The sequence below is a fragment of the Brassica oleracea genome, chromosome C7, assembly GCF_000695525.1.
Source record: "Brassica oleracea var. oleracea cultivar TO1000 chromosome C7, BOL, whole genome shotgun sequence".
Taxonomy (NCBI): domain Eukaryota; kingdom Viridiplantae; phylum Streptophyta; class Magnoliopsida; order Brassicales; family Brassicaceae; genus Brassica; species Brassica oleracea.
In genome coordinates this window covers 36,230,945-36,250,107 of record NC_027754.1, presented here as the reverse complement: position 1 = coordinate 36,250,107, position 19,163 = coordinate 36,230,945, and the positions used below count along the sequence as shown (strand labels likewise).

Below are 19,163 nucleotides of genomic sequence, written 5' to 3'. Positions count from 1 at the left end.
GTTTATTTTATAATAAAAAGAATCTAAGAGAAAGATATGAGATGGGTCTTTTTTTCCTGGATCATCTAGACTATTAGTGCTATTTAAACGGATGATTTTACAGAATCTCAAAACAAAGAAGAAAAGCCGGCGAAATAATGATAGTTTCTTGAGACAAACCAACCGAAATTAGCGTTTTGTATTTTTATCCATCTATTTATATTTTTGGCGTTTATATAAACTGTAGAGATCTTTGTATAGTCGCCGTGACTCAAATTTTTTTCTTTTTCTGCCATTGGCTTTATCTGCTTCTCCACTTATACTCCTTTGTTTCACGAAAGAAGATTTAGGAGGTCACTTATTTTAAAAAAAAAAAAATTGAAATTCAATAAACCCTTTAATGGGGCATCGGAAACAGTACAAAATTCTGATTACCGGAGCAACAGTCCCTCCTAGGTTACAAGGGCAAAGAGAAGCTATACAAACATTTATATAGCTCAGTCTCCTCAAAGACATTTAAATAACCTTTTTACTAAATTTTAAATGCATGTATAATGTTAACTGTGTGTTCAAAGAAACATTACAACGGCTAAAGACCCGACCAACTACAGGTGTTAATAGAAATAGCTTTACTATGCATGCTATTGCAAATAGAACCAGAGATGATCGCTTTCTATGATGATGCGAACAGATACATCTCTAACATGCCTATGCAAATCTGAAAAGCCAAAAGAACATTAATAAACTAAAGGAATTGCCAACCTGAAAAGCCAAAAGAACATATATAAACATAAGTAAAATATAAATGTGGCTAAAAAGTAAAATATAAATAAAAACAAAGAAAAAGCCGGCGAAATAATGATAGTTTCTGGAGACAAACCGACCGAAATTAGCGTTTTGTATTTTAATCCATCTATTTATATTTTAGTCATTATCTCAATTCATGAGTTCTTAAACTTGGTTTTATCAGTCATCACTGCTAAACTATCATCGCCGTAATGTAGATTTAGAGTCTGCATGTTGTCCTCCTCCCAAGGGGAGATTTCTTACTACATCTGCTGCATCTAAAGGCGAGAAGAAACCAGCTCATAGTGACAACAACGATGCACCAGCAGTAAAACTGCCAACGGAAATTGTAGAGATCACAAGTGACCCTCGGACATCGGAAGAAGATAAAGTTGAAATGCCAGCCGATGCGTATGAAAGCACTCAAAAGGGACGGTTACTATGAAAGAAGCAACAGTCTCTGAGATAAATACGGAAGCTCCTAAGAAAGAATGCAGCAGCAGGTTGTTACTGTCAGGTAAAAGAGATATAGTAAAAGAGACATATGTTATCCTGATAGTAACTTTACAGTTCATTGTGAATAGCTTGTGTGACTGATAGATATGCTCACATACCCTTAGAAGGATCAAGTTTGACCATGTCCACGTAGACTCCGGATATTTTCATCGAGCATTCTGCTCTGCTTTCCTAAGTGATCATGGATTCAAGCAGACACGAAGAAGTCTATAATCAAATATTTATGTTTCGTTAGTTAAGACCGAGGGACGTTTATTTGTGTACTTTTACAAGACAGTTCCCTCACCAACAACTTTATATTAATCAAAGCATATTAACTGCATATATTTATATACAAAACGCTTTTCTTTACAATTATATACAAACCAAGATTTCAATATATCTTGTACACACATCAACTCAACGCCCAAAGAAAAACATAAACACAACCTCTTCACTATCTTCCTACACCAAGCTAACATTCTTCTATCTTATTAAAGCTAACATACAATTTAAATTTTTCATGTTGATTATTCCATAAATGTCCCTAAGTTCAATATTGATCCTAGATTATTATTAATGGTGTTTTGTCAATTAACATATATACCTAATCATAATATATATTAAAAAGCAATTGAGTTTTTCCAACAAGTTTTTAAGCAAATATAAATATACTATCTCGAGTCCTAGAATTACATTATCTGAATGAAACATAATATTAACTAACTAAAATACTGCCCCTGTTCTAAAATAATACATGTTTTAGAAAAAAATGATTATTTTAAAAAGATGCATCTTTTATTTTTTTCAATGCAACTTTTAATAGATAGTAATGGTAAATTGTAAACTTCAAAAAAATTAATTGTATTTACTAAATTTTGATTGGTTAAAAAGTTGGTCACAAAAGAATATACATATCATACTAAGATTTATTATATTTTATTGATAAGTGTGAAAACCTAAAACATGTAACATTTTGAAACAGAAAGAGTATAAAACATATAAAATATAAAACAATTTCAGGGCTTAACTTTCACACATCGTGAATTACAGCTAATTATCACATCTTATTTATTTCATACATTAATTAAATTTTGTTTGATAGTTAATTTTTTTATCTTCATTTACAGTGATTATACAATTACATTTTATAAATTAGTCATGCAATTTCTATTTTTGATTACACAAAAATCTGTAATAACAATAGTTAAATTAATTACCAATAAATAGCAAAACACCAAACAAAAAATGGGTCAAAATTAAGTTAAAATTATCAATATATAACTAATAATTTTTTTTCTAAAAACTAACAAATACAACAAGATAGCTCATATTGTAATTAAACATCAAAATAAAATGTATTTATAGTGATTATCCGCGCGTAGCGCGGAAAAAAGACTCTAGTATTTTTAAACTCTAAATTTTACATTTTAAAGCTTCGTCTATCTTATTAAAATAGAAGTATACTTAGGAATTACCCCTAAATTTTTGAAGTTATTTACATTACAACGCCGCTGAAGCTTTAAATAATCTTTCTTTTTAATAATGTCTTCTCCGATTAGTTAATGCATATTCCTAACTAGAATTGCATATTCCTAACTAGAATTTTCCCTAGCAAATTGGAAATAATGACTTCAAGACTTTCAACATAATGTGTTTCCATTAACTAAATTACAGTGTCAAAAATATCATGTCAATTGAATGTAATAAGAAGACTGTAACCAGAAGCTTTTTTCTTCACTTACCATGATCTGTTTTTGCTAACTAAACTACAGTGCCATACAAAAAATGTGACACCTTTCTTATTAACTGTAACCTCAAGCTGTAGTTCTTCTTTTATAGCTGATGGACCTGTATACAGAGCAATGGACAATAATTTTAGTTTAAAAAAAAATTAAAATCATCACTTCAAGTCTTCATTCATATCATACTTATGTTAATAATTATTCCTCTAAAAATCCTATGTTCAGTCACGTTTTCATTGACATCATATAGATATATTATTGTAACTCAGCAACAAGATTCATATATATATATATATATATATATATATATATCTATATTTCTTAAATGTATAAAATTCCAATCATATATACCAATGATTTTCTAATCTTTCTAAACAAACCAAATCAATAAATTCAAAACATGTAAAGCCTCAGTGATATTGTAGTGAAAATAACTTTAAAAATCAGTTATATATATTTTTTCATATTTTAAATTCAAAAACGTTGTTTTATATTATCGTATACAAATCTCTAATTAAATATTTACGTTGAATTTGTTTATATGATATCGAATATTGTCTATACAATAAATGGTTTAACACACACAAAATCATGACTTAGTCAATGTAATATGACCTAATATTACAAATACATCATTTAGTACAAATAATAAAAAAAAAACTAAAACCCGAAAATTAAGGTATAGCATTACTTAAAAATATTACAAAATAATAGAACACTAAAAATCATAGTTTTGGATGTATAAGGTTTTTAAGTCGGGAACAAATCGGTTCTTATCGGGTCGGATCTATTCGGTTTGGTTCTTATCGGGTCAGATCTATTCGGGTCTAGGTCTATTCGAGTTGTTTTTTTTCGGCTCCGATTTTTTGGATAAAAAAATTTGGACCCAAAAAGTAGTTATAAATTTTCGGTTCGATTTCGGATCGGGTCGGTTACAGTTCAGGTTTTCAGGATCCACAGGCCTAATTTTTAGTGTTGGGCAGAGCGGAGAGTTTGGCCCGATATGTCTTGAGACTAGATCCGGGTCGTAACTTGTAAGCGAGAACTCTGAAATTGCATAAAAATCCTCATCCTTTTTAATGTTTATATTAAACACCATTGTAGTCTTTTATTACATAATTAAGCCCTCCGATTATTTGTCGGAACTCCAAATATATAGATATCTTTCTTTCTTACACAATTTGACCAAAACCCTTGAGATCCCAATTTTCCTCCGAAACAATGGCGGCTTCATCGTCTTCCTCCTCCTCAGACGTGTCCTCCGATTCGTCAGACTCTAATCGCCGCCGCAAGGATCGCCGTCGCTACCGTAGAAGCGATCGGGAGAAGGACTCGCTCAAGGTACGGAAGAAGAGCCGGTCCAGCTCGAAACGACGCCGTAAGCGCCGGCACTCTTCGGATTCCTCTGATTCGTCTTACTCCGATTCCTCCAGGTTCGTGGGTTTCTTGTAAACACGGTTTCAACGATCTCTCGTCGGAGAAATACGATTGAAAACACTAACTTGGCGATTATTTGCGTTTTTTCTTTGGGCAAAAGTGAGAGCTCAGAGAGTGAGCATGAGAGGTCACGAAGGCACAAGAAGCACGACAAGCCAAAGAAGGTTTAGTTTAGTTGTTCGCTCAAATTCATAATCATGCGTTGTTTTAACTTATGATTTTTCAGCTTGAAATTGATCTTTATGTTTCACAGGCTAAGGATAAGGAGCGAAGCAAGAGTCATCGTCATAAACGTCATAAGAACAGAGACAGAAAGGTGTGAGCTTTCTCTCGTTTTGCTATGTGCTTTTAGATAAACTCTTCTTTTGCCTTGGATGAAAATTTTATTAAGATGACAAGTTACTTATAATACTTCGTTTGCCTTTTCTCTGTGGGGCCTCTTCGAACTTGGAGCTGGGGTTGGTGACGTGTTAAACCTGGGACATTGTTTGTTTTTCCTTTTTGGTCTTGGCGATGTGAGTGTTGTATAGAATGGAGAAGGAGAAGGAAGCAGCGGGCCTGTTAAGCTATCCAAGGTACTAATACTAACATGCCATAAAGATCTAAACTTTGTATCAAGTAGTTCCCTGTTTCCTAGCTGTGAGTTTCGACGTGACTCCTCTACTCTCTGATTCAGTTTTTGGGTCGAGACAAGGACGATGGTGAGCGTAGAAGTGCTGTCTCTGGGAAAAAGGTTAGTCAAAACTCTCTATCTTTTGTTTTGTTAATTCATAAACGTTGCTCACATGCTTCTTCTGTGTGTTTTGGCTACAGATTATGCTGAAGGTTGACAAGTCCAAAGAGGACAAAGCTGCAGAGAGCAAGAGGAATGAGTTGCTTAAGTTCTTGAATGCAAGTTTCGACTAGTTTTATTCTGAACACCAAAAATGTATCAGGCCCTCTTTGATTAGATTCTATGTTTGATGATTAAGATTTTCGTTTTTGTTTATCCAAAAGGACAAATTTATCATGAAATTGAGTTGGTATTACAGCATATTGGATTTGGTTTTCGTTTAATCTCCATTTTATTGTTTGGTCTTCAAACTATTGTGTTCTTCTTGGAAACCCGAGAAATGGTTTCTGAGATTTTATCGGTGCGTATATCAGACCAATTCCAACTTCCAAGGTTCAGTGTTGAACTTTTGAGCCATCTCTTGTTACCATGGAGTTGTGTTCTAGTGTTGTTGGAGGACACACGAACTTGTGCTGAGAAACCTTAGTGTGTTCTTATTAGACAGTCTTCATTACGATAATACGTTAAATGTTCATTTCTGAGGCTCATTATCATCAGCCTCCCCTCCCTTACTAAGATAATTGGTGATGAGTAAGAATTTGTAATAGCACCCCTTTTTTATGTTGTTGTTGGTCCAAGAAATCATATAAATCAAAATAAGTTTAATATTCACAAAACAGTCTCGGCCATGACACAAACTTGTAACTTGCTGGAACAATTTGTTTTCCATCATCTAATGGCTTCTTCTGCACGGCTACAGTTACACACAATAGGTCGAAACTCTTTAATGTAATATAGACCGGTTATGATTAAAAAATAAAAGACATACATGCCATTTAGAATCACGAATTCAACTTTGAAGTCTCGTTAAAGTGATGTAAGCTGAATAAAACATCAACTCTTGCGCTAAGATTTTATACGCCAACACTAATTGATCTGTATGTACTGACTGTACTAGATCACGACCTTGCGTAGAACCATGGCACAAACGTATCAATATCCCATTCAACCAGTTATCAAAATGAGTTGAGAATTAACAATTGAAAACAATGGTGAAACAACACAAATATCATATGTAATTCTCATGACTCTAAGACAAATATCAAACAAAGCTTAGCGGCAGTAAATTCTCAAAATGTTATTAAGCAAAACATTTAATTGTCGTTTAGAACGGAAAGACAGATAACTTAAAACAATGTCTGGAATAGGAAAAGAGGAACACACGAGTTCACTAGCAAAACTGCTATACTGAAAGCAACCATAACGAAATAACACCCCCGTCGAAACAGCAGAGACCTCTTCTTAGACCTTGAATCCACGACTCTTTCGCTTTCCTCTGGCTTTCTCAAACTTCCTTCCCTTAGACCTAACATAGGGCTTGGAGTGGCTGTGTGGCACACCAGGAGCAAGACCAAAGTGCTTCACTGCTTCACGAGAGTTCTTTGGTCCTCTAAGTAGAACCTGTCAACAACACATCAACACAAACTCAACTTCATACAAACTAAACAAACACAAAGCCATTTGAATAAATAAAGGTGACTCGTTTGTAAAATGAACACTCACCGTGTTCTGTCCCAATGGAGCAACGAGAGCAAGCTGGTCGAATGTTAAGCACTCTCCACCAGCTTTCTCGATCCTAGCCCTGGCTCTCTCTGTAAACCTCAAGGCAGTAACCTTCATGGCAGGAATCTCATGCACTCTCAAATCGTCAGTTATTGTCCCAACCAACACAGCAATCTTACCATCCTAAATTAAGAAAGTAACACCAACTTGAGCGGATCCAGAGAAACAAAATCTATTCTCTTGCTCAAACATAATAGGACAATGTATATAAAGAGTAATAGAGAGGGTCTCAAGGAAAAAACGAACCTTTCCCTTCATGAACTCAACGAGCTTGGAGAGTGAAAGAGGGGCTTTGTTGACTTTGCTCATAAAAAGCCTCTTAAGGATCACAGCATCGAACTTGCTGCCGGTTCTCCTTACCAAAAACCGGTATAGCTGCACAAGGAGAAAAATCTCAATAAACCGATATGCCATTACGATTCATTCTACCATTAACAAACAAAGACACAGTGAGAATCATAGCACATCGGTGTCATTCATTACCTTGACGAGAAGCTTGAGGTAGACATCATCGGACTTTGGAGCAGTCCTTTTGGTCTTCTTGCTCTTACCTCCCGCGATAAGATCGATACCCTACAACAACCACAACAAGGCCTCGTGAGGAACCTCGCTCTAAGCTACCGGGCAAATCAATTGACTAATGAGCACCACACACACACTAAATCTACAATATTAGATTCAACTATCGAAACGAACAAGCCTAAGGAATAATCAATTATCCACTAAATCAACAGATGAAGCTCAGAAAATAGAAGATAATTGAGCGGCGGAGATCAGTGTGTACGTACCATGGCTTGTGCTGTCGACGGAGGAAAACGAAAATGGAGCTAGGGTTTTTGATTTATAGGAGGAAGCTCTCTCGCACTTTTAGGTTTCATGAGTTCATCTTCACTTTTGGGCTTTTCAGGCCCAAACTACAAGCCCATTTATTAAAACATCCTTCCTCTTCGTGAATATATTTGTTTTGTCAATATAATTCTTTTTTTTGCTTGTAAATGCTAGATGTAAGTATCCAATTCAAAGAATCAAATACCATAAAAGAGTTTGCTGAAAATGGATTTGAACCTTTTTTTTTTAAAGAATATAGAAATGGCAGCATGACCAAAAAATCAAATTTTCATATCACAAAGGAGTATATATATATGTGTTGGACTTGCTTACATTGCCGTCAATGGAAGCTATCGGATTATCTATGACCAAACCAAATACCAACAAATAGAGGTTCCAACAGTTGGTGGAAATTTTTTATTTACATAGTTATCTTGTATACGTCATGCCACTGTCTTATGCACTTTGTTTGGTTAGCAAGTCCATTCAACGATCTAGTGGGAGTACGAATGCAAGTATGCACACATCTATCTTACTCCCTCTGTTCCCAAAATAAGGATTTTCTAGAGTATTCACGCATATTAAAGAAACAATTAATTTTTTACAATTGAATTTATTATTTATTTTCCTATACATTTTCTAATAAATATCAACCAATAGTATTCAACTAATTCAAATATTTTCAATTAATATTTCTTAAAAGTATACAACTTTTCAACATTCACTACTAAAAGTACCTTAAAATTTTAGAAAATCTATCATTTTGGAACAAAAAATAAATCTAGAAAATCCTACTTTCAGGAACAGAGAGAGTATTAAACTAGAAGTATTTTAAGCTTTTGTTTGGAAACATGGATATTAATAAAAAATAAATATAATGTTGTTGGGAAACATAGATAGCAGTAAGTTAGAAAAAAAAAAGTAATGGGTTTATGCTATTAAAAAAATTGGAAGTCCATTACATTATATTAAAAAGTAATGGGCTTATGTTACTTGATATACATATTCAAATCAAAATAATAATTTAAAATTGATTTATATCAAAAATTCATTCGAAAACATACATATATATATTTAACCAAGTGGTCTTGGCCTAGTAATAAAGGGCTCACAGCTATGAGTACCGCCCTGGGTTCGATTCCCCTTGGCCACCCGGGGCGCCTTAAGTGGTAAGAAAACGCGGATCCTGCGGGCCTCGTAGTGATTAGTCCTTGGGTCTAGAAAGCCTTTGGGATCACACTACGGTTATCAAAAAAAAAAATATACATATATTCAAATTTTGATTTTTACTAACATATTTTACAATAACCATTATAGAAATATTTTCAATATATATAAGAAAAATACAATACAAAGCCCAATTTCAAACACCAACTTAAATTATGGTTTTTGTATTTTACGTTGAAGAATATAAGATAGATATATGTGATTATTTATATGATTGTACGTATAAAATATTATTAATTATAAGATTACTTATTTGATGGTATGTATAAAATACGATTAATTATATGATAACACATATTTTTGTAACCTTTGATGACACATATAGGATATATAATAGTGATTAGGGGTGGGCGTTCGGGTTCGTTTGCGGGTCTGTTTGGGAATTCGTGTTCGGTTCAGATCTTTGAAGAATTTGTTCGGTTTTGGATAACCAATTTAAATTATTTTAAAAAAATTAAAATTTATTATATGCTTTAATTTTTTTAAAAAAAATCTATAAACAATAGAATATGTTACATATAAATTTGAATAACATATGTCAGAGTATCTAATTTAACATGTAAATTGGTTTAGTTTAAATATTTGGATAGAGAATTAATAATTATTTGAGTATTTTTAGAGTTTTGAGTATATTTTAACTATTTTAGTATTTGTATATATTTTCAAGTATTTAAACGAACTTAAAAGTATCATATATATTATGGATGTTTTTATATATAGTAAATCTAAAAATAATTAATATATATAAGTATATAAATCTATTTTAGATACCCAAAATACTTTGGTTCGGATCGGATTAGGTTTCAGTTCTTCAAATACCAAAATTTTGAATAATTCAGATATTTAATCAATTTCGGTTCGGATTTGGTACTGCTTATTCGGATTGAGATCGGTTTGGTTCTTCAAAATCTAGTTTTTTGCTCAATCCTAAATAGTGACATAAAAAACAAATAGCATCATATTTTAAAACAAAAATTAAAAAAAAATACGTCAAAATCTAGTACTTTTTATACTATAAGTTTGTCTGGAGTAGGGTTTCTTGTATTGTGTACAACCAATCGTGACGTGAGTAAAGGAAAATAAGGATCATGCTTATAAGGAGGTGTGGAGAAGATCTAGATCAAGCATACAAAAAGTTATCTGTCTGTTAAGTACCGAGACAAAGTTCCGTGGACTGGTACGGATTCAGTTAGTACTATACGCTATGAACTTATATTACTCACTGGGATTGGAAAATTAGGTTCATCCACGTGCCATTTGTTCTCAATATAACCACCACAAATCTAGCACATAGCTTTGCCTTACATAGTTTTAGAAACTTTTTGTTCTAAAGGTTCTTTTGATTTATCCATTTAAAATAACTCAGGATCCATTTAACATCAATGCAATCATTAGTAGATAAAGAGTTTCTAAACATAGAATATAAATGGTAGCCTTAGTAGTGGGTTAGTAAAAATTTATCAATTGTTTGATCCACTAATGCTCTTTATATGGCACACTCTGTCCCATCATACTTTTTCTGTAGAATTTAGATGATTTTTTCATCCCACCTGAAACTGAATCTCAGTATAAGATCAAAATAACCAAAAGTTACATTAGATTTTGATACCATTTACTATAATATAACAGTGTACAGTATATCCAATCTTCATAGTTTCAGCCACCCTTGATTAAAAAAAATCAACCAATTGTTAAACCAGAGAAAATCCATTAGTATTTTTTCTGACATCCCATGAGTATTTATTTGCAGAAAAGCTAACTTGGAAGAGGGGGTCGATGTGGCTTGCATCCTGTCGTGGGCCGCAAACAAGGGATCATTGTATTTTGAGTGTAGCTACTCCTCGGAGGTGTGGTCTCTACTCATGGGTGGATTATTACAGACTTCTTTCACCATGAAATGGTCAGAGCTATTGGATCTAATCATGGATAATTGTGGTGATTTTCTCACAAACTTCCTCACTCGTTATACATTGCAAGCTGCAATCAACTCAATCTAGAGAGTGCAATCAACTCAATCTAGAGAGAAAGGAATGAAATTACATGGTGCAACAGCTACTCCAACAAGAGAACTTGGGAAATTTTTGGATAGTCAAGTAAGGAACCATTGCTGCTCTATTCAACAATTGGGGGACCAAAACTACGATGGAGGTTTATCCCGGTAGCTTGCAACTCGGTGATTTCTATTATGGGGTTTTATAATCTAAGTTGAAAGTGTGTCAATCTCAAAAACATGATGCACTTGTTGTAAAAAAGTTATTTTCTTCTGAATAAATTTAACATATATTCAAAAAAAAAAAATTAAATGTTCATATCTCCAATTAAAGGAGTATATGTATCGGACTTGCTAACATTGCCGTCAATGGAAGCTATCCTATTGTCTATAACCAAACCAGATACCAACAGCTAGTGGAAATTCTATTTTCATAACTGTCTTATACACGTCATGACATTGTTTTATGCACTTAGTGTGGTAAGCAAGTCCATTCAACAATCTAGTGGGAGATAGATGATTAATTGATTATATTAAACATGCAAATATACTTCTTTTTTTTTTGCTAATATACATTGGAGGGAGGGATACATAAAACGGAATCTATTGGGAGATTATATGAATGCACGTATCACGTATGCAACAATTAATACATACTTTTTATACTAATAAGTTTTGTCTGGAGTAGGGTTTGTTGTGTACAACCAATCGTGACGTGAGTAGAGTAAAATAATGGTTATGATTAGGTATGGATGTAGATCAAGAAAACAAAAAAAAGTTATCTACTACCTCCGTTCCCGAAATTAAGATGTTTTAGATTTTTTTCTTGTTCTACAAAGATAGATTTTCTATATTGTAAAGATATTTTTTTATACTTTTGAGGAATATTAATTGAAAATATTTGAATTGATTAAATTTCATCGGTGAAAAATTATTGGAAAGTGTATAATAAAGTAAAAAGTAATTTAAATTATAAACATTTATTAAATTCTTAATAAGCGTGCATACTCTAGAAAATCTTACTTTAAGGAACAGAGGGAGTATCTATCTATCAAGTATCGACACAAAAGTTTTTTGGAATGATAAGGAGTCTGTGAGTGTACTTTACGCTGTGAACTTAGAGCATGTTTATATGGGGTCCTTAGTGAGGTTGGGATCCTTAATGAGGTTTTTAGTGAGTGAGCCCCCACAAAACTTTTAAGGATTGATTACAAAAATTATTAATTAAGAATCGATTTTAGTGAGTTTCTTACACTGTTCGCGTGCCCCACTGACTTGTGGCGGTCCGAGATTGATTTGCTTTTTATTTTTATTTTTTTAAACAAAAAAAAATCTAAGAAGGGATAAACATGCTCTTAAATTACTCACTGAGATTGGAAAATTAGGTTGATCCACGTGCTATTTGTTTATCAGTCACACCACAATCCAGCACACAGCTTTGCCTTAGATTAGTTTCAGGAAACTTTTTGTCCTAAAAGTTCATTTGAGTTTATCTGAATCATTCAGGATCCATTTAACATCAATGTAATCATTAATTAGTAGATAAAGAATTTCTTAACATAGAATATGAATGGTAGCCCTAGTAGTGGGTTAGTAAAACTTTCTCAATTGTTTGATCCACTAATGCTCTTTATATGTCACACTACGTCTTATCATACTTTATACGTAGGATTCCTAGCATAATCTTTCCAGATAATAGTTTATTCATTCATCCCATCAGAAGTTGAATCTCATTATAAGATCGTAATATCCAAATCACATTACATTTTGGTACTACCATGTTATTTTCCATAACAGAACAGTGTACAGTATGTCCAATCTTCATATTTCTAGCCGCCCTTGATTAATAAAACCAATCAATACGCAGAAGTTTGGGGTTTATTCTGTTATGGAAATGCTTTGAAAGTTTTGGACTTGTTGACAATTTTCCGGTATTATATATAATCATTCTTTGCGATTGTTCTCTTCTTATCTTGTCTCTACCACTTTCCTCCTCTGAATATTTAAAAAGACAGAAAATAGATTTATTCTGAGCTCTCATCGTTTGACCCTAAAGCTCCTCCATTGCATGTTTCCCACATTCTTTCCCGGGAAAATTCAAAGGAGAAAAACCCTTTGATTTCTCCGATTGATTATCAATTTTGGATTCTGGTGAGAAGACGATGATGACGAGTATGGAAGGGATGGTGGAGAAAGGGGTGCTGGACGATATCATCAGGAGATTGTTGGAAGGTAGAGGAGGCAAACAGGTTCAGCTATCGGAGAGCGAGATTCGTCAACTCTGCTTCAACGCGCGTCAAATCTTCCTCTCTCAACCCAATCTCCTCGAGCTCCACGCCCCGATTCGCATCTGCGGTAATCTCATGATCCAAATTAGCAAACTTTAGGGTTTCTTTGTGAAATTTGAGCATCTGGGTATTGTATTCTCTCTCTCACTCATCATCGATTCATGATGAAATTGCATAGTTGGGGGCTGAAAGTTGCAAACTTTAGGGTTTCTCTGAGCATCTGGGTATTGTATTCTCTCTCTCTCTCTCAACATGGCTTCATGATGAAATTGCATAGTTAGGAAGTGAAAGTACCAAACTTTAAGGTTTCTCTGTGTATTTGAGCATCTGGGTATTGTAATCCCTCTCTCTCTCTGATCATCGATTCATGATGAAATTTGCATAGTTTGTGGGTGAAAGTATCAAACTTTAGGGTTTCTCTTTGAACTTGAGCATCTGAGTAACGTTTTCTTTGGTTTTGTGGGAGCTCAGGTGATATCCATGGCCAGTATCAAGATCTTCTGAGGCTATTCGAGTACGGAGGCTACCCTCCTTCAGCCAACTTTCTCTTCCTCGGTGACTACGTTGACAGAGGCAAGCAGAGTCTCGAGACCATTTGTCTTCTCCTTGCTTACAAGATTCGTTACCCGTCAAAGATTTATCTCTTGAGAGGCAACCACGAGGACGCTAAGATCAACAGGATATACGGATTCTACGACGAGTGCAAACGTAGATTCAACGTGCGCCTTTGGAAGATATTTACTGATTGTTTCAACTGTTTTCCCGTAGCTGCACTCATCGACGACAAGATCTTGTGTATGCACGGTGGCTTGTCACCGGAGCTGGATAATTTGAATCAGATTCGAGAGATTCAGAGGCCTACGGAGATTCCAGACAGTGGTCTTCTTTGTGATTTGCTTTGGTCTGATCCTGATCAGAAGATTGAAGGGTGGGCTGATAGTGATCGAGGCATCTCTTGTACTTTTGGAGCTGATAAAGTCGCTGAGTTCTTGGATAAGAATGATCTTGACCTCATTTGCCGTGGCCATCAAGTAAAACAGAACAATAACCTCTGTAAACTGATCTGATATTAGCTTTTTGGTTTACCATATTGACACGTGTGTGATGGTTTGTGTGTTGCAGGTAGTGGAAGATGGTTACGAGTTCTTCGCAAAAAGGAGATTAGTGACGATATTCTCAGCTCCGAACTATGGTGGGGAGTTTGATAACGCTGGTGCATTACTGAGCGTGGACGAGTCTCTTGTTTGCTCTTTCGAGATTATGAAACCTGCCCTAGCTTCTAGCAGCGGACATCCTCTCAAGAAGGTTTGTTTCTTCAGCTGAAATATGAAATTTGCGGAAAAAAAATAGGTTTCAATGTGAGATCTTAGCATGAACTTCATGTCCACAATCATAATAAGCAGTAGGAGAATCATTGTGGTTTTGTTAGGACATGAAAAGTTTTGTTTTTTGTCACTTGTTTACAACTAATATATTTTGTCTTTATCAGGTGCCGAAAATGGGGAAGTCTTAGTCCTCACTCTTAAGATAACGATTCCATAGCTCAAGCAAGGCTCCACATACGGACTTCCACTATGGTTTGAATGCAGTGAAGAACCCCAAAGGGTCCTTAAATCATCACCAAACAACTTCTGTATAAAAAAAAAAGAGTGATAGCAAAAAACACACTTCGTTTTCTGTCTTCTGCCTCTGGAGATTTGTACCTCCTTGGTAGTCTCTTTTTCTTTCTTCTTTTAACCCTTTTAGTTTAAGCTAGAGTGTATCTCGTAGTTTTTTACTTCTTGCTTGTTACTTTTTCTTGTTCTACAAACCCCTTTGCATATCATCAATGTACAACGTTTTCTTCAATTTCAAGCTCTCTAGTGTTCTTACCAGAATAACAATAGTAACAGCAAAAACAGTACTTCTCGCATTTGACAACACTTTACTTGAGACAAGAAGGTTCGATAACAGTTAATTCATGGCTTTACTCAGCTTTGTTCAATGGTGAAAAGAAATCAACTTTGAACTGCTCTTCTATTTATAGCTGCATTGTATGAATTCCCGTTTGCCTTCCCTCCCAATCGTCTAGCAGCTCTCTGGATTGCAACTAGCCTCTGCTTCCGATTACGGTTATTCCATTGCCTGTAACCCCTAAAAGCAAGCGTTAGTACAATGAGGTGTTGTTACTCAGAGGCTTACTTTAGAGTGAGAAAGGAGAGAAACCTGATCAAGAACATTCCTGCTACAACAAACGACACTCCCAACGAAACCTTCTGAATCGTTGTCATCACGCGAACCCATTGCAAAAGATCTTTAAAACATGATAAAGTCTCAGTCTTCAAAGGGGTCTTCTTCTTTTTCGGCTTTCTCCGCCATGATGACTCCACCACCGGTTCTAGACTTGCTTTGCTTCCATAACACGGTTTATCTCTAGAATCAGCATTTGTTTGAACAGAGAAACCAGCAGCTTCGCAGAACGATGTGCCGTTAGACTCCCAATTCGAGGTTTTAACGCAGATGATGTCGTTTACTCCACATGGACCAATCATCTAATCACATACAAAACCAATAAGATTCCCACAAACTATTTGATCCCTTTCCTTTGGATGTTCTTACCTGTGTAAGTGCATTACTGGCGAAGTATGCGTCTTTGCAAGCTTCAAAGACTTTGTCACAGAACGAAGCGCAAATGCGAGGAGGGCCTGGTTGAACTCCAACGTTGGGGTTACAGATCGAACACTCCAACAGCTCGAACAGATGCTGGCACTCTTGACTAGCTTCCCCGAAAGTAGCCAAGTTTCTGACAGCTACGAAAGCTGGGTTTGTCTGAGCAGGAGAGCAACAAGTCCTTTTACGGAACACCTGGCACAGAGTTAGATCCTTTGATCCTTTACCAATCGGTTTAGGAGGCTTTCCTTCTGAATCATAGGGCGGAAACCTCCCTCCTTTAGAAACGCAGACCCCTCTCGGATCCTGTTTCATTGCACCTGAAAAAACAGAGCGTTACACTACAACTTTGATAAGTTTTCTTTATTGCAAAGAGTTTAATTTCTTTACATGAATAGAAGAAACTCAAAATGAAGCTAGCAAACACACAGAACCCACATGACCCCAAACAACAAAACTCGGTTCCTAATCAGTTTGGTTTGCGTCACACGAGTCAAGACGATCCAAACGACAAAAAACGAAAAAGGTTGAGACTTTGGGTGATAGAATCCGAAATCTACGATACCCATTTTCTGAAATCTAACAAACAGATCAAATGGGAATGTGAACAAGAAGAAGAACCCTAAGCTTTTTGGTACTAACCAGATGAGAAGGAGATCAGGAGATGAAGAAACAGGATCGGACTCCGAATCAGAAACACCTTCTTCGTTAAGCATCTTCCCATCTTTCCCTTGATTGATCTAAAAGCTCGAAGCAAATGATAAAAAGTAAAACACGACCGTAGACAAATAGTTACTCGTGACTCAAGTTCAGAAAGACTTATTACGGGTGGACCCGAATACCCGATTGTAAAGACACCGTCTAATTTGGTTTTAGAATAAAAGAATCTTCCACTTTATTGATTCAGCCTCTCTCCGTGACAACTGACAATATATGTCAAAATTTTTAGAAACGAAATTGATATATAGTCGTATTATTTCAATAGTCAAAGCTTGTATAACATTCGTTCTCTTTAGAACAAGTTTCTTCATAACCCTGAAGCTGAAGAACAAACATGAACATAAGCTACAAAAAAAAAACAACAATGTTCGAAACGAATAACACGAGATTGATTTTGGTTTCATGGATTGTTTGTTGAAATAATGCTCAAAGTAACTTGACGCCAGCTTCCCTGACGGAATCGATCACAGCCTTGACTTTACCATGATACCTCTGCTCTTTCTTCATGTGGATAGCAACAGCTGGGATATCTTTCATCAGGAGCCTTTCCCCGAGGATCTTACCAATCTTTGAAGCAGCAGCCACGTCGCGCGTGACGCCCATCGTTTCCCTCAGTGCTTTCTCCTGTGAGCTAGCTGCGCAAGCCACTGTGGCTGTCGGTGAGTGGATGACTTGGGCGTGAACAAACTTGTTCGTGAAGTGCATCTTCAGGACGTAAGGTTTGAGGTAGTCGAAGAGGCGTGGTGGTCTAACCGCCGGTGGAATCACCATCTTTCTCTCTCTCTCTCCCTTACTCTATAAAAGACTGCAAGGAGAAACAAAGTGTGAACAAATAAAAGAGAGAGAATCTAATAACACATTTAGAGAAATTATGTAAGAAGTAGGAACAAAACTATAGCTTTCACTAATGATGAATACACAACTGTAACACGTAGATGATGCAAGTTTTATACAATCTTCAGGTACGGCTTATATCATCAGACAAAGACTATGTGTGTTGTGACCCTCCTGTGTTTAAATAATTACACGGCTTGTTGAACCAAATACCAAACATAAAAAGAATCAATATTCTACGTTTTTGCTCTCCGTCTAACCAAGCAACCAGCATTTGACTTCCTTTCAGACATTTAATCAAACAGTTGGTGGATTATAATTTTTTTGAGTCAAACCATGATCATTAACACCAATCCAAACACTAAACGTTCATATATTCTCCTACTAATCAAATACATCTTCCAGCTAAACTAAAAAAAAAAAAACGAAACTAGAATCTAGTAAGAAATGTGTTTGAGATTCTCAAGGTTCTAGTTCTATAAAAACAATCTACCGTGAGAACTGCTAAGAAGACTTCCAACGTTGTAGAAAATCAACGTAGATTTCGCGTACCTGGAAAATAGAAAGCGACGGAGTCCGGCGGCGAAGGAGAGATTGAGAAATGATGCCGACGAGGATGATGACAAATGAAAAACCTTTGGACGAAAAGGTAATTGGCCCATTATTGGAGCTCAGTATTGGCCCATTTTGAAGCTCGATAGCCTAGTTCTTTAATTTGAGTTGAGCTCATCTATTCCAGTGATCTCAATTTTTATTTATTTATTTTTACTATTTTCCAATAAACTCTTGTCTTAATACATTTCAAATTTAATCTTCCAATTTAATAATTCGAATATGATGTCTTATGCCAATGACATGTCTCTATTCCCTACTAAGCTAAACCAACAACATACCGAATAAAACAGGCTTCATCGTGGTTCATTTGTCTGATTGTTAGTCGCAAAATCGATTTTGTTAAGCTGCCTCATTGTAGTTTTTAGTTTTCACTTTTCACTTGTCTGTTTTTTCTTACAAATATTTCGTTATAAAATTGTGCCCTCCACTCCAGTGTGCTTTTTTCTGTCTCCACAAGTACATGACAATAATATTACTTGCGTAAAATTTAACTGTGGCTGACTTTTATATGATTTTCTCATTTATTAAACTGTGTTTTTTTTTTAATTAAACAGTTACTGAGGACAGAGACGGAAGTAAGAGTTAATGGCAGTGAGAGTGAAATAGAGAAAGTCCCCCGCTTTCTAAGGGAACTTTGCCTCAGCATCAACCTTTCTTCTTTTTACCCTGCACACATTTACACGCTTTCATACATTTTTATAACCATGACGTAAGCAAATCATTCTCTTTTTCTTTAACTATAGTTACAAGATTTCTTCCGTTTAACTCAATTTCCAAATGATAAAACAGGGTTACTGAATCCCTATAATAGTATAAATCAGACTGTCTGTCAGAGTTAACTGCAGTCTTGAAACTTGAATATTCCGATATCCATATTATAAAGTAGAATAGTTTTATTATAACATTATCAGTAGTTTGGGAGTATGATTAGAAAAAATATCTTTATTTATCACGCAACATCTTGTGGTCCAATAATTTAACTTCAACTTTTACCATGTCTGATCTTGTAGTGGAGTAACTATAAGAAGAATCTTTTTCAGGGAATTACTATAGGTACATATGCAATGTGTATAAAAAATCTAGATGCGCTGCAATTTTGCATGTGTCCATGTCAATATGTAATTGGCGACAAAAGTGACAAAATTGGAGTAACTATCAATGGATTTTTGCTTAAA

The 19,163-nt window shown here is 35.1% G+C and overlaps 5 protein-coding genes across 6 annotated transcripts; 2 read left to right on the top strand and 3 right to left on the bottom strand.

The window, feature by feature from the left end:
* Nucleotides 1-4,181: 4,181 nt before the first annotated feature.
* On the top strand, nucleotides 4,182-5,498 carry LOC106303752 (sarcoplasmic reticulum histidine-rich calcium-binding protein). Its single transcript, XM_013740067.1, has 6 exons — nucleotides 4,182-4,438; nucleotides 4,543-4,606; nucleotides 4,696-4,758; nucleotides 4,973-5,017; nucleotides 5,119-5,175; nucleotides 5,256-5,498. The coding sequence occupies exons 1-6, from the start codon at nucleotides 4,227-4,229 to the stop codon at nucleotides 5,346-5,348; spliced, it is 534 nt and encodes a 177-aa protein (XP_013595521.1). The 5' UTR covers nucleotides 4,182-4,226; the 3' UTR covers nucleotides 5,349-5,498.
* Nucleotides 5,499-6,318: 820 nt separating this feature from the next.
* Nucleotides 6,319-7,676, bottom strand: LOC106301699 (60S ribosomal protein L18-2-like). Its single transcript, XM_013738148.1, has 5 exons — nucleotides 7,626-7,676; nucleotides 7,321-7,410; nucleotides 7,084-7,212; nucleotides 6,778-6,960; nucleotides 6,319-6,675 (listed from the first exon to the last, which is right to left on the bottom strand). The coding sequence occupies exons 1-5, from the start codon at nucleotides 7,626-7,628 to the stop codon at nucleotides 6,517-6,519; spliced, it is 564 nt and encodes a 187-aa protein (XP_013593602.1). The 5' UTR covers nucleotides 7,629-7,676; the 3' UTR covers nucleotides 6,319-6,516.
* Nucleotides 7,677-12,870: 5,194 nt separating this feature from the next.
* Nucleotides 12,871-15,024, top strand: LOC106306204 (serine/threonine-protein phosphatase PP1). Its single transcript, XM_013742732.1, has 4 exons — nucleotides 12,871-13,237; nucleotides 13,642-14,201; nucleotides 14,293-14,475; nucleotides 14,660-15,024. The coding sequence occupies exons 1-4, from the start codon at nucleotides 13,045-13,047 to the stop codon at nucleotides 14,681-14,683; spliced, it is 960 nt and encodes a 319-aa protein (XP_013598186.1). The 5' UTR covers nucleotides 12,871-13,044; the 3' UTR covers nucleotides 14,684-15,024.
* LOC106306205 lies at nucleotides 15,000-16,691 on the bottom strand. 2 transcript variants are annotated; one of them, XM_013742733.1, is made up of 4 exons: nucleotides 16,462-16,691; nucleotides 15,769-16,139; nucleotides 15,376-15,701; nucleotides 15,000-15,303 (listed from the first exon to the last, which is right to left on the bottom strand). In XM_013742733.1, the coding sequence occupies exons 1-4, from the start codon at nucleotides 16,541-16,543 to the stop codon at nucleotides 15,168-15,170; spliced, it is 915 nt and encodes a 304-aa protein (XP_013598187.1). In that variant the 5' UTR covers nucleotides 16,544-16,691; the 3' UTR covers nucleotides 15,000-15,167. The 2 variants fall into 2 exon arrangements, with proteins under 2 accessions (XP_013598187.1, XP_013598188.1); XM_013742734.1 differs by having other exon boundaries at nucleotides 15,000-15,294.
* Nucleotides 16,692-16,776: 85 nt separating this feature from the next.
* On the bottom strand, nucleotides 16,777-18,027 carry LOC106306206 (50S ribosomal protein L18). The gene is made up of 2 exons (XM_013742735.1): nucleotides 17,926-18,027; nucleotides 16,777-17,344 (listed from the first exon to the last, which is right to left on the bottom strand). Exon 2 carries the CDS (start codon nucleotides 17,308-17,310, stop codon nucleotides 16,966-16,968), a length of 345 nt encoding a protein of 114 aa, XP_013598189.1. The 5' UTR covers nucleotides 17,311-17,344; nucleotides 17,926-18,027; the 3' UTR covers nucleotides 16,777-16,965.
* Between the last annotated feature and the right edge of the window lie 1,136 nt (nucleotides 18,028-19,163).

Coding starts and splice junctions, on each gene's coding strand:
- LOC106306206 (XM_013742735.1), bottom strand. CDS start 17,310: ATGGTGATTCCACCGGCGGTTAGACCACCACGCCTCTTCGACTACCTC.
- LOC106301699 (XM_013738148.1), bottom strand. Junction 6,961..7,083: donor TTGAGTTCATGAAGGGAAAG/GTTCGTTTTTTC, acceptor TTCTTAATTTAG/GATGGTAAGATTGCTGTGTT. Junction 6,676..6,777: donor CTCCATTGGGACAGAACACG/GTGAGTGTTCAT, acceptor TGTTGTTGACAG/GTTCTACTTAGAGGACCAAA.
- LOC106306204 (XM_013742732.1), top strand. CDS start 13,045: ATGATGACGAGTATGGAAGGGATGGTGGAGAAAGGGGTGCTGGACGAT. Junction 13,238..13,641: donor CGCCCCGATTCGCATCTGCG/GTAATCTCATGA, acceptor GTGGGAGCTCAG/GTGATATCCATGGCCAGTAT. Junction 14,476..14,659: donor GCGGACATCCTCTCAAGAAG/GTTTGTTTCTTC, acceptor TGTCTTTATCAG/GTGCCGAAAATGGGGAAGTC.
- LOC106306205 (XM_013742733.1), bottom strand. CDS start 16,543: ATGGGAAGATGCTTAACGAAGAAGGTGTTTCTGATTCGGAGTCCGATC. Junction 16,140..16,461: donor CCTGATCTCCTTCTCATCTG/GTTAGTACCAAA, acceptor CTGTTTTTTCAG/GTGCAATGAAACAGGATCCG. Junction 15,304..15,375: donor GCAGGAATGTTCTTGATCAG/GTTTCTCTCCTT, acceptor GCTTGCTTTTAG/GGGTTACAGGCAATGGAATA.
- LOC106303752 (XM_013740067.1), top strand. CDS start 4,227: ATGGCGGCTTCATCGTCTTCCTCCTCCTCAGACGTGTCCTCCGATTCG. Junction 4,759..4,972: donor ATAAGAACAGAGACAGAAAG/GTGTGAGCTTTC, acceptor AGTGTTGTATAG/AATGGAGAAGGAGAAGGAAG. Junction 5,176..5,255: donor GTGCTGTCTCTGGGAAAAAG/GTTAGTCAAAAC, acceptor TTTTGGCTACAG/ATTATGCTGAAGGTTGACAA.